General features: G+C 34.5%; 1 protein-coding gene across 11 annotated transcripts in view; it reads right to left on the bottom strand.

Moving 5' to 3' along the window:
* The window catches only part of IQCE (IQ motif containing E), a 92,303-nt gene that overhangs the window by 20,391 nt on the left and 59,263 nt on the right, over nt 1–12,649 (bottom strand). For 9 of the 11 annotated variants that reach the window (XM_007498399.3, XM_007498401.3, XM_007498398.3 and 6 more), the window contains 3 exons: nt 11,547–11,651; nt 10,760–10,850; nt 4,382–4,567 (listed from right to left, as the gene is read on the bottom strand). In XM_007498399.3, the coding sequence (XP_007498461.1) occupies nt 4,382–4,567; nt 10,760–10,850; nt 11,547–11,651 (382 nt within the window). The remainder of the gene's footprint in view (nt 1–4,381; nt 4,568–10,759; nt 10,851–11,546; nt 11,652–12,649) is intronic. The other 2 variants (XM_007498405.3, XM_007498406.3) reach the window with 1 other exon arrangement.

Below are 12,649 nucleotides of genomic sequence, written 5' to 3'. Positions count from 1 at the left end.
TCATTTTTTGCCTCACTAGCATCTAAAAAAAGAGTACCCTGGACAGAGTAAATGTCTTAATACATTGTCTATTGAATTTGGTTGCATTGCCACAACCAAGGGAAGAGAATGGAAAAGAATAATACATTCTGGGAGTATCCTAGGATTACCTGAGTAATAATCTAAGGTTAGTAACTTTTATCTTCTAAGATCCTACTTGCCACTTTTTTTTAAACCCTTACCTTTTGTCTTGGAATCAATGCTGTATATAGGTTCCAAGGCAGAAGAATGGTTAAGGCTGGGCAATGGGGCTTACGTGACTTGCCCAGGGTCACACAGCCAGAAAGTATCTGAGGCCAGATTTAAACCCAGGGAGGCCTCCTGTTTCTGAGCCACCTAACTGCCCCTCCAACTTGCCACTGTTAAGAGGGATGTGGTACCTTTAGCACCGTTATTCCTAATTGTAAGTGATTTAATTCTTACAGAAATGTTGACTTACTGGGGAAAAATTTTTATAACAAAAATCTCTGACAAAGGTCTAATGTATCAAATTATAAGGAACTGAGTCAAATGTACAAGAAATCGAGCCATTCCCCAATTGACAAACGGTCAAGACACATGAATAGATAGCTTTCAGATGAAGAAATCAAAACTATCAATAATTACATGAAAAAGTGTTCTGAATTCCTCCTGATGAGAGGAATGCAAATCAAAACAACTCTGAGGCACCACCTTACACCTAGCTGACTGGCCAATATGACAGCAAAGGAAAATGATAAATGTTGGAGGGGATATAGCAACTTTGGGACACAAATATACTGATAGTGGAGTTGTGAATTGATCTAATCATTCTGGAAGGCAATTTATGCCCAAAGGGCTTTAAAAGAATACATACCCTTTGATCCAGCTATATCACTGTGGGGTTTGTACCCCAAAGAGATAATAAAGAGCTGTACAAAAATATTCAGAGATGCACTCTTTGTGGTGGCCAAAAATTGGAAAATGGAGGGGGAAGTGTCCCTCAATTGGGGAATGGCTGAACAAATTGTGGTATATGTTGGTGATGGAATACTATTGTGCTGTAAGGAATGATGAACTGGAGGATTTCTACATGAACTGGAAGAACCTCCATGAACTGATGCAGAGTAAAATGAGCAGAACCAAGAGAACATTATATACAGAAACTGAAACACTGTAGAATGATCCAATGTAATGAACTTTACTAATAGTAGCAATGCAATGATTCAGAATAATCCAGGAGGACTTATGAAAAAGAATGCTATCTATATCCAAAGAAAGAACTGTGGGAGTAGAAACACAGAAGAAAAACATATAGCTTATCACTTGTTTATATGGATATATGATTTGGGGTTTTGGCTTTAAAAGACTGCTCTATACAAAATGAATAATATGGATATAGGTATCAAGTGATAACATTTATACAACTCAGTGGAATTGCTTGTTGGCTCTGGAAGGGGGAAGGGGAAAGAGGAGGGAAAGAAAATTAATCATGTAAGCATAGAAAAATATTTTTAAAATAAAAAAAAATGCTGACTTTCTGATATGTGCTGGATAGAAGTTAAAAGAGGCAGTTCAAGTTGAGACTAGCCAATAGCTAATTTCAAATCTAGCTGTGGCTTGGACTTTAGATATAGTAAATGAAAAGAAAAGAAAATTTCTTCTGTAGACTCAAAGCCTTGTAAACAAGTATTATCTCCTTTATCTTCAAAGTATTTCTAAGGTTGAGAATGAATGCTAGAAGATATTACTGGCAGAGAGTTGAATGGGCTGCTTTGAGAAACAGTGAGTATTCCCATCACTGATCTCTAATCGGTGGTCAGAGGACCTCTTCTCAATTCGTATTATAGAGAGTATTCTTGGCTCAGGTACCCATTAGGCCCAGATGACCTCTGAGGTCCCTTCCAACCCAAAGATTCTATGATTTCATATTATTCTTATTTTACAAATATCAAAACTAAACCCAGGTCTATCTGAGGGATCTGACCAAATAGTATATTGATTCTTAATTTATCAAGCACCTACACTGTGCTAAGTCTTTGCACTGATAGAATTCTTTTGGATCACCTTATTGGAAGTGTGGCTTTTACAATAAAAAGGCACAATAGAGACAAAGGATATTCTGACGATCAAGTATTAACACCATATTTACATTACATTCAACCTTTAGCAAAATAAGTCAAATGATCAGAATTGAGAATTCTCTTAGCATACCCTTAGAATCAGAGAGGGAAAAACCCCAATCCATCTTGCTAGTTGATCAGTCAATAAGTATTTATTTATTTTGAACCCTTTCTTTCTGTCTTAGAATTGGCACTAAATACTAAATACTGGTTCCAGAGTGGTAAGGGTTAAGCAACAGGGATTAAGTGACTTGCCCAGGGTCACATGGCTAAGAAGTATCGAAGATCATATTTGAAGCAAGGACGTCCCATCTCTAGGCCTGGCACACTATCCACTGAGCCCCCTCACTGCATTTATTAAATACCTACTTTGTATCAAAAAGCACCAGCGTTACAAAGAAAGGCAATCTCTGCTCTTGAGTAGTTCACAGTCAAATAAGGGAGACAACATGCCAACAACTACATACAAATAAGATATGTTCGGGATTATATGGATCAGGAGAGGCTTCCAATAAAAGATGAGACATTAGCTGGAACCAATTCACCTATTCATTAGAAAATGAAGAGTAAATAAGAGAGGGAAGCTGAAAGTGAAAAGTTGAGTATTTAGTACAGATTAAGGGACATGGGGATAGGAACAGTAGATGAGTTCTGGCCTACAGCACTGCTCTATCAGCTCTCCTGTTATGTCTATTAAAACATAAAAGCTCACTATAATTTGCAGAACAGTAACATAATCATAAAACTGGAGGAGAGGATTACAACTATTCTTTGAGGATCATTCAAGTAGAGGATCTCAGACACTGTGGCATAGGAATCATAGTAATCAGATCAATGGGTAACTCTATGGTTGTTTTAGAAAAACAAAACATTGACACCTCAACAAATCAATTCTGTCTTCTCCCTAGGATACCTTGTTACACATTTAGTGTCTGACAAGTTGAACAAAGTATACATAGTAAGGTCCAATTCCCACCCTTTCGTGATAAACTAGTTAAGTTTTAAGATTGTTTGAATTCCAATTTACATATTTACATCATATGCAAGTTTCCATAATCATGTCACATTCTCTGCATAAGCTTGATCTTTTGGACATTTTTGGAGAAATGTTTTTAAGCTTCTCTGTGTCCATACTTTTATATAAGTCATGTTAAGTAATATTTGACCCATAAAAATTAGTCTGCATTCCTTTAATAGAATTAGAGAAAAATTCCCAACTTTCAGAGTGCTAGAAACATTTGTCTGTTGTCAAAGTCTTTGATTATAGAGTCAAAGATACTGTTGTCTTAAAGAGTTGAGGTCATGGCCAGAGGGGCTGATCCCCATATCAATCCGTTAGCTTTGCATAATGAAAAAACTCAAGTCTTGGTAGAACAGATTGCACCTTAAGCCCAGGCATTTCCCAAGTCACACTTCACTCATCTGACTATCAAGTAAGTGCATGATAACTTCAGGGCAACCCATCTCACATACTAGAAAAATAATTCAAAGTGCACATCCTTTGGGTCAATAACATAATTTTTCTTTGGGCAAAGCCAAAGTCCTAGAATTTTTACATGAAAGGATATGAAATGCATATTTGCTACATACTAGCTAGAGGCTATGGATTCTCAGTCTAAGAATTTATAAGGAATTATGAATATATTCATTATATTGTAACTTATTGTTAAATTCTACTAATAATTATTTATTAAGAATGTATTATTTTAATTTGAATTTAAATGATCACTCTATTGCAAATATTAATGATATGGAAATAGGTTTTGAACAATAATACATGTATAATCCAGTGCTCATCAGCTCATCAGCTCCGGGATGGGGGAGGGAAGAGGAGAGGGAAAGAACATAAATCATGCAACCATGGAAAAATATCCTAAATTAATTAATTTAAAAATTAAAATTTAAAAATTAAAAAAAAGAATTTATTAATCTCATTTCTTATGGAAAAGGCTTTTGGGATAAAACCTCCCCCCATCCACCCACCTCTTTGTAAGCAAGGGATATGGGAAAGTAGGAATCAGGTTCTGCTGACTTCCTGTGTGACTTTGAAGAAATCATTTCACTAGGCCCGGCCTCAGTTTCCTCATCTATAAAATGAGAGCTGGACCAAAGATGGCTCAGCTCTCTATAGTCCCTTCCAGCTCGAAGATGCTATGATTCTAGGAGAGTGCTTTTCTAACAAGGCTCACTGAGAAGCTAGACAGTCTAGAATAGGAAGAGATGACAGCTATGTCGAATAATTTTTTTTCCAGAAATATCACCTTTCTCCTGAATATCTTCCATTGGGTTTGGATAATTCTGGCAGCTTTCTCTTTTCTCTGCTGTCTGTTTCTGGCATCAGTGTGGAAAATGGGAGATTGAGTGGACACATTATTTGAACTCGATACAGAACTTTGTTGAGTCTGGACATGGGTAATGTTGGAGGAGATAGGGGCATCTTCTTTAGGCTGCAAGAAATTCAAAACAGAAAAGAATGAGTCATAGAAGGAAATGAATCAGAAGAAGCAAGGTAGATAACTATCAGATAAGGTGGCAGGATATTACTTCGCATGATGGCAGGATATTCTGATCATGCTTTTTAATATGGAGAAAAGTTGTATCCACTGCTCAGCATGGCACTTGACAAAATCTTTGGTGAGAAGCAAAGTACAAACTGTAAAATGGATTCAAAGTCATTTTTCATTAAAGTCTCTAAACTTCTTTCTGGCAGCACTCTTCTTGTTGGAAAAAAACAAACAAACCATGACATCCCCTGTGATCCTGCCAGCATGACAATACTGTTTTACACTTTTAATCTTTTTTTGTGGGTTTCAAAGAGCCTTCATGATATCATCTAATTAATTCTTCTCATACCCCAAGGAGGTAAATAGGTGAAAAATATTAGCATTTCAATTTTATAGCCTGAGAACCCTTAAAGCACAGAGAAAATTATTAATTTTTCTAAGGTCACAAAGCAAGTTAGCCCACTAAAGAGGATGAAACATAGAAAACCTGCCTCTTGGGTTACTTGGTGCCCTGACTGATCACTGTCAATGTTAATGACACCCAATATCAAATGACGGACCACATTTTCTGTTGGGAAAGATATTTCCTAGGGGCAGAGGAGGAAGAATTTTGTGTTTGAATTATCTTTCTGGGGCCAAAGAGCATTTCCAGCATTACTACTATTTCAAGGAGCTGAAGTCACTATGACTAAAAAGTGGTTTATAATTTAAATAATAATATCTTAAGTCAAAATGAATAAATAAAAGCAAATTTCTGATGTTACAGAGATGATAATTGGAAAAGCCCTGCTTTTTTCATCCTGGCCTAATAAAAAAGAAAAAGCAGTGTGCTATGGTTAAACATGATAAATATCAGTTTTGATTTAGGTTGGAAGAAAGAAATTTTTCTATTATAATCGTCAACTAGTTATGTTTTCATATTGTCACCAGCTTTCTGGGATATATTTTCTGCCTCTGGATATTGATTTCGTATTTCTAACAACTATGAAAATACTAAACCACTTGTCTTACACCACAAAGGGAAATCTCTAAACTCAGTGAAGACAAAGTTGTTGGAGAAAGATCTCACAAAGGAAGCAATCCAAAGAACTATTAAAATTTTAAAACCAAACCAGGCAAATTCCTAGGCCAGAGAAGTAACTGGTTTTAATAGAATATTGCCCAGAACAATGAATTGTCCATCATATCTGTTTGGGTAAGCACACCAACCTAATTTCTCCTAAAGTTTTTGTAACTTGCTTTAGTTAACCTATTTTATTACCTGATAAAGATCTCTGCTCCTCATAATATTGTGATCTCACAGGCATCTATGCCCTACTGAAGAGAGCAACTTTTCCATTTGCTAACAGTGTGACAGGATAGAATGCCAATTACAACTGTGTCTGATTCCAGTCAAGGTTTTTTAACCTTAGAATATACTAATGCACTTCATACTTCGTTGAAGATAAATAAGTCTTTACTCATGCAACTTGGTAACAAGTTCTAATTTTTCAAATTATAATACATTTCAATTCCTTGATGCAATGGCTCTAGGTAATAAGTTGGATCACACTCTTCTAGTTTAAAACTCATTAAAATGGTCACAATTAGCAATATCCAGACCTCCCTTCCATACTTAAGAGGACTCCTTTAACCCTGTTCAATAATTTCATCTTTCTTTGAGTCTACATTAAACACTCTTGGCACCTCAGCCTTAAAAAAAAGACCACTGGAATAAAAACTTGTTATTTTAATTACTTTGTTGCCCAATTTTCCTCTATCATTTATTTGCTACACAATTTATGGACTATAGCAAGTAAATCCAAAGAATTAGAAAAAGAATTAGGAAGAAAAAAACCAAGTAATTATCAATTGCTAAAAGCAAAGGGAACAAATATCTAAAAACAGCAATACTAGTGAATATCTTAAATATAACTGTGTAGGAAAATGAGCTCTAACAGCTAAAAAAAAAAAGCATTTTATTATCCAGTTTTTCACCTTCTTGAAGGATATGTTCTTATAATGACAAAAGTTTGAGAATGCCCAGTTTTAGAAGAAAAGATGCCAAAATGAAAAACACGGAGTTCGACTGTAAAGCCACTGTACAAATTTCCTCAAAGTCTTAGTCAAGAGAAATTCAGATGCTGACTACAGGACAATAACCAAGGAGGCAAAGGTATTAGGACACCTTACAACTCTGCATTTAAAGGAGTTAGAGGGATTCAATGCCAAATTACTGAGATTAAGTAAAAAGATGAAAGCTCTTGGCAAGAGTGAAAAGGGTACCAGATATGTTTTTTTTTTCTTTAAGTTCAGATAACTGGCCATAATACCAGATCCTTAAGAAAATGAAAGGAGAAAGAATGAAGGAAAAAAAAGGACACTAATAATACAAGAGAAATGTCTTTCCTGACCAGATTTGGATCCAATGGTGCAAATGGTGCAAAGAAAGACATTCACTGCACTAGCAACATTTTTTATCTAAGGTTCCAATTTAGTAAGCTGAAAAAGCAAGAAAATAGGACTTATGTGTTTGTTTCTCATTTTCCTTTAATGGCCTAGAGAAAATTTCAAGGGGAAAGAGATAAAGAGTTGGTGCAAAGTGGGATGAGTTTTAATCTAAGGCTAAGAAAACTTTACATTTCTGAACATGTGAGAGAATCCTTATTCCTCAAGGAAAATGGAATTTTTCCCTAAAAAGAGTTTAAATTCTTAAAAAAACACACCAACTATTCAAATTTCTTGAACGAAACTGGAGAATCAATATACCCAACATAGGATTAATAAACTTTCAAGTCCAAGACATCCCTCATTCCCACTTATTCATTTGATAACCCCTAATGAAGTAATTGGTGTAAATAAGGTATAAAAAAAGATACAAAGAAAAAAAAGACAGCCCCTGCTCTTAGGGAATCTGATATAAATATTTTATATTTTTTACAATTCCTCCAAAAATCATTAGAAATGTCTGTCTAGAAGAAATAGAAAAACTATACTATTGGGGTAACTCAAACTTCTCAGAGTAGAGGGGATAAAAAAAAGAAGCTAAAAAGATGAATAAATCGAATTTTAGAAAAATTAGATAATGAAATATCTCTGGAGAAAATTGAATGGGAAGAGAAAGGAATACATTCTTTTATCAGCAGCATAAGACACCCTCACAATTAGAGGTTGAAAAGCAGAAATATTAAATGCATTCTTTTCAAACCATAATGTGATAAAAACTATATTCAACAAAGGACAAAACTGTACTAAATGCTTACATAAATAAAATAGAAGGAGCAGATAAATGAATTGGCCATTTAACTTCAAAAAAACTAGAAAAAGAAAAAATTTAAAATCCTCAATTAAACACCAAATTGGAAACCCTGAAACTCAAAAGGACAAATTTAATAAAATGTAAAGTAAGAAGACCATTGAACTTACAATGAGGCAAAGAGCTGGTTTCATGAAAAAAATAACAAAAACAGATAAACCATTGAACTTTCAGTATCAAAAATGAAAAAGGTAAAATTGCAACCAGTGAAGAAGAAATTAAAGCAATTATTGGAAGCTATTTTGCCTGATCACTTGCCAATAAATCTGATAATATAAGTGAAAGAGATGGATATTTACAAAGATATAAATTGCCCACATTAACAAAAAGTGGGTATAGAATACTTAATCTCACAGAAAAAGAAATTGAACAAATCATCAAAGAATTTCCTAAGAAAAAGGGCCAAGGTCTAGATGGAATCTCAAATGAATTCAACCAAATATTCAAAGAACAATTAACTCCAATACTACATAAAGAATTTGGAAACACAGGGGAAGAAGGAATTCTTTCAAATTTCTTTAATGACACAAATATGTACTGTTGGCTAAACCAGGAAGAGTTAAAACAGATTAAGAAAACTGCAGACCAATCTCCCTAATTAATATTGGTACAAAAACCTTAAGTAAGAAATATATGGCTAAAAGTTAATCTCATCTGAAACCTAAAGCAGGAAAAAAAATACAAGTTGGTCATACATGATGCCATGTTAGAGATCCTGGTGTTCTTAGGATATAGAATAGGTTACTCTGAACTTGCTTTGCTGCCAAACTGTTTATAATTGGAGATCCCGTCTGATATTAGAAAATATCTCACAGTCAAGCTGAGCATTAAGGCAAACAAAAGAATGTTTGAAAAATGGCTAATGTCCCAGATGACTGGAAGAGTGTTTCTGCATTACTAGTGTACATAAACTAACATATTTTTAAAAATCACCACAAAAACACACCTTAGGGATAGTGTATAAAATATGCTTTATTCAATAATGAAAAATGTTTTCCAGGAAGGAATGAAAGAAAATTAAACTGTTTAATAGGTATTTTTCCAGCCAGCAGTATATATGCCAATAACAAGACTACATTATATAAGTTATAGGGTAGAAGTCACACCAGCCTGTACTAAGGGAAAATCTGATTTTGCCTGCTTAGCTGTCAGGTTTGTAGATTATCCAAATTTACAACTAAATTGTGCTAGTGAGGTTTTCAAAAAACTTAATTTAAATTTATTTTTCTTTTAAAAGAAGTGTTCAAGACCTATACTTACTACAAGAATAGGAGCTGTGGCATAAAAATGAATCAATTTTGCTAAACTAGCTGTATGATCCTGGGCAAGTCACTCAACCCCAACTGCCTACCCCTTACCACTCTTCTGCTTTGGAGCCAATACTTATTATTGATTCTAAGACATAAGGTAAAAGTTTAAAAATAAATAAATACAAATTTTGATAAAGAAAAACAAAACTAAATCCAAGTTTCATTTTCAATTGCCAACATATGCAAAGAAATCTTTGGTCTTCTTAAATTCTCATCTTTTAAAGGTCCCAATGAAAATTACATAGGAATACAACCTTTTAAAAAATGGTTTCTTCTAAAAGAAAAAAAAGAAAATTATATAGGAATACAGCTTTTTAAAAATGTTTTTTTCCTTAAAAAAAAAAGAAAAGAAAATCTTGAAACTAAAATGTTGAATCTGGGGTCCTTGGGTACCAGGTAGTCAGAGACATTGGTCTCCGAGCTAAGAACCAATTTTGACCTTCTAATTTCTTTTAATAACAACAATGAACTAACCACTAAGGCCAAAGAGAGTGAAGATTCTCCAGGATTCCCCTGTTTTGGGGGACAACCCAGCCTAAATTGTGCTTCTCTCAGAGCATACTACAGCCTCAGAGATCTTAATGTTTAACTCTCCTTGATCTGGTCTTTGTTCTGTTTTGGCTCTCCATGAGATGGATTCAGAAGAATCCATGAATAAGCTAGGAAAGGGACAAACAAGAAGCACAGAAGCTCAGAAGTGGAAGGGCCTTCAGAACTAATCAACGGCAACCTCTACTTGAAAAAAGGATTACTGCCTGAGGGGAGCATAGAAATTGTTTAGGCCAATCCCCTTCTTCTAACAGATGAAGAAAATGAAAATTCTTAAATAGAGGCTGTGACTTTCATGTAGTCACTCAGTAAATCGCTGGCTGTACCAGGTGCTACCTAAGGGAAGACAATTAGACCTTTCTGACAGGATCACGATTGGCAGGGACCAAGAACCTGCTGGCAAACAAGAAAATCTCCAACAACCTAGCTGAGTATCTCAAAGTCTACATTTAGGACTGCGAAAACCAAAAGCAAGGAACAAGGGTATAGGTATGTCCAGAGGGACATCTGCTTACTAGGACCTGCACAGAACTACCCATCTTCCTATTTACTCTTAACAAAATGTTTACAATCTGACCAAACACTTGTCTTTTCAAGAGTTATACACTAATATATTTTTCCTCTGAGCACGACTACTCATTTGAAAAATTCTAAAACCTGAATCTTTTGTGCCAGAATGAAAGTTACCCTTGATTGTTAACATTTTATTAATTTACTGTCCTAGAAAGAAATGTTAATTTAAAAACAAAACCAACTCTTGAAATAAGAGCAGGATAGTGGCTCAAGATGCCAACTTGTTGATAGTAAATTCATTATAAACTTCAATCTACAAAATAATAGCATAAGACATAGAAACCTGTTAGGATAACAAATGGGAAGAAAAAACTTCAACCTGAGAAAAAGTTAAAATCATCCTTAAAACTATCTTGTGAGACCCTCAGAGCCTGAACATGGGGTAGGGAAAATACAGCTACGCTATACCTCATGTGTTATCTCCATGGGGTCATCTTCAACTTTTCTCTGGTCTACTTCCGTCTCTTGCAACTTCTTGGAAAGTCTTTGAATTTCCTCTCTGAAGTGGTAAGGGCAAAGATCAAATATTACTTGTAATCATAATCTTTCTTTTGAATGGAGGAATTTGATGAATGTCCCACAGTGAGAAATAGGCACTCAATAGGTTGTGCTGACACATTAGGGATGACCTAGGGATAACACAGTCATGTTGATGTTAATAACGTGTTTTGTCTGACCCCAAAACCTAGTGAGACAAAACGAAAATTATACAGGGGACCAGACAGCAAACCTGGCTTGGACTCAGACCTAACATTAACTTAAACACATGTAAGCCTGAGAGCCGGAACTATATAGTTCCATTGTAAAATGATGTCCTACTTAGGTTAAATATTTGTAATAAGTGATAAGAAGGGGAAAATATAATTCTTCATTATAATCACTAAAGATGAAGAGAAGACATTCTATTTCAATAAATATATCCTTTCCCAATTTTAAATTCCCATCTTAAAAAAAAAGTTAAAGTACTACTTATTCCTTTCCCCCCCAAACAAATCAAGTGTCCTCTTCCACTGATCATTTCCAGGAAATTTTTTTACTGATGATTCTCAGTGCAAAATATTTCTGTTCAGCTTCTGCTTTTTTCAATACTTTCAGATTAGATCTTCAAATTTTTGCACTGTTTGACCCCATCCAAAATACACCAGCATGCATTTTGTATTGTCTTTACAAATTCAGGACACTTCAATCCATTTACCTCATGGTATCTTCTTTCTCCCTCCTGTCTTTCTCTGTATCTTCCACATTTTTCAGCTCCTTCTCCAAAGCAGCTTTTGCCTGTAGTAACTGCTTCATTTCCAAACTGAATATACAGGACCAGAGGGAAATTTCAGTGTTCATTTAACATGTTCTTACATATCATTATCTAGCTTAATAAAATGTTTACAGAAATTATTTGCTATTCAAAATGATTCTCTTAAATACTACCTTTTTAAATGTGAATTTATCAAATTTGAAATTACTTATTTCTTTATTCCCATAATATAATAGCATTTTAATTATGAATAAAAAGATAATGGGAATGAACAGTTTGGCTTCTATAAGACTGCACTCTAATGAGACAGAACTCAGTAAGCCAAATCACCAGAACCAAAGCATGATACTCAGAAACTATGCATATAAACTCAATCTTAAAAAGTTAGATTCATTCTAACCCTGACCAGAATTGTGACTAGACAGAGTAGGAAAGAAACAGTTATGCAACTAACATAAGACACCACACTTCAATTAGGCCAAAAAATAAGTTACCAGAGGGGGAAAAAACAAATGGGAAAAACTATGGCTTTTTTTCCTTTGCCAGATTCTCACAACAAACCCGAAAAGGATATTAAATCGGATCAAATACTGTTATAATTATTAAAAAAGGAAAACAAAAAAACAAAAACAAAAAACTCAGTCAATGGCCTGTTTATTTCAAGCAACATAGGATAAATTTCACTCTAAAAAGAATTGGAAAACTCCTTTGGAAGTCATTGCAATAAGATGTGACTTGGATTTGCATTTTTAAGTAATTTTCCTAATTGTGTGATTTAACCCATTTTTTATATACTATAATTTATATGAACTAGGGGTAACCCAGCAAATATTTTATTACCACTAAAGCTAATTTGAAGCCAAAGTCTAAGAAATTTCAGCATAGTAAACAATTCTTTATTGAACACTGCCAGTTTTGGGCCTAGCATAAAGATGGATTTCCCCAAACAAAGCTAGATTTACTTCAGGTGCAAAACTTTTAACACGTAGAAGCAAGAACTTTTTCACATGGTGGAAGGAGGGTAGCTGTGTTGCAAAGAGACATAC

This window comes from Monodelphis domestica, chromosome 7 (genome assembly GCF_027887165.1).
Source record: "Monodelphis domestica isolate mMonDom1 chromosome 7, mMonDom1.pri, whole genome shotgun sequence".
Classification (NCBI taxonomy): Eukaryota; Metazoa; Chordata; class Mammalia; order Didelphimorphia; family Didelphidae; genus Monodelphis; species Monodelphis domestica.
This window is presented reverse-complemented; position numbering and strand designations above follow the sequence as displayed.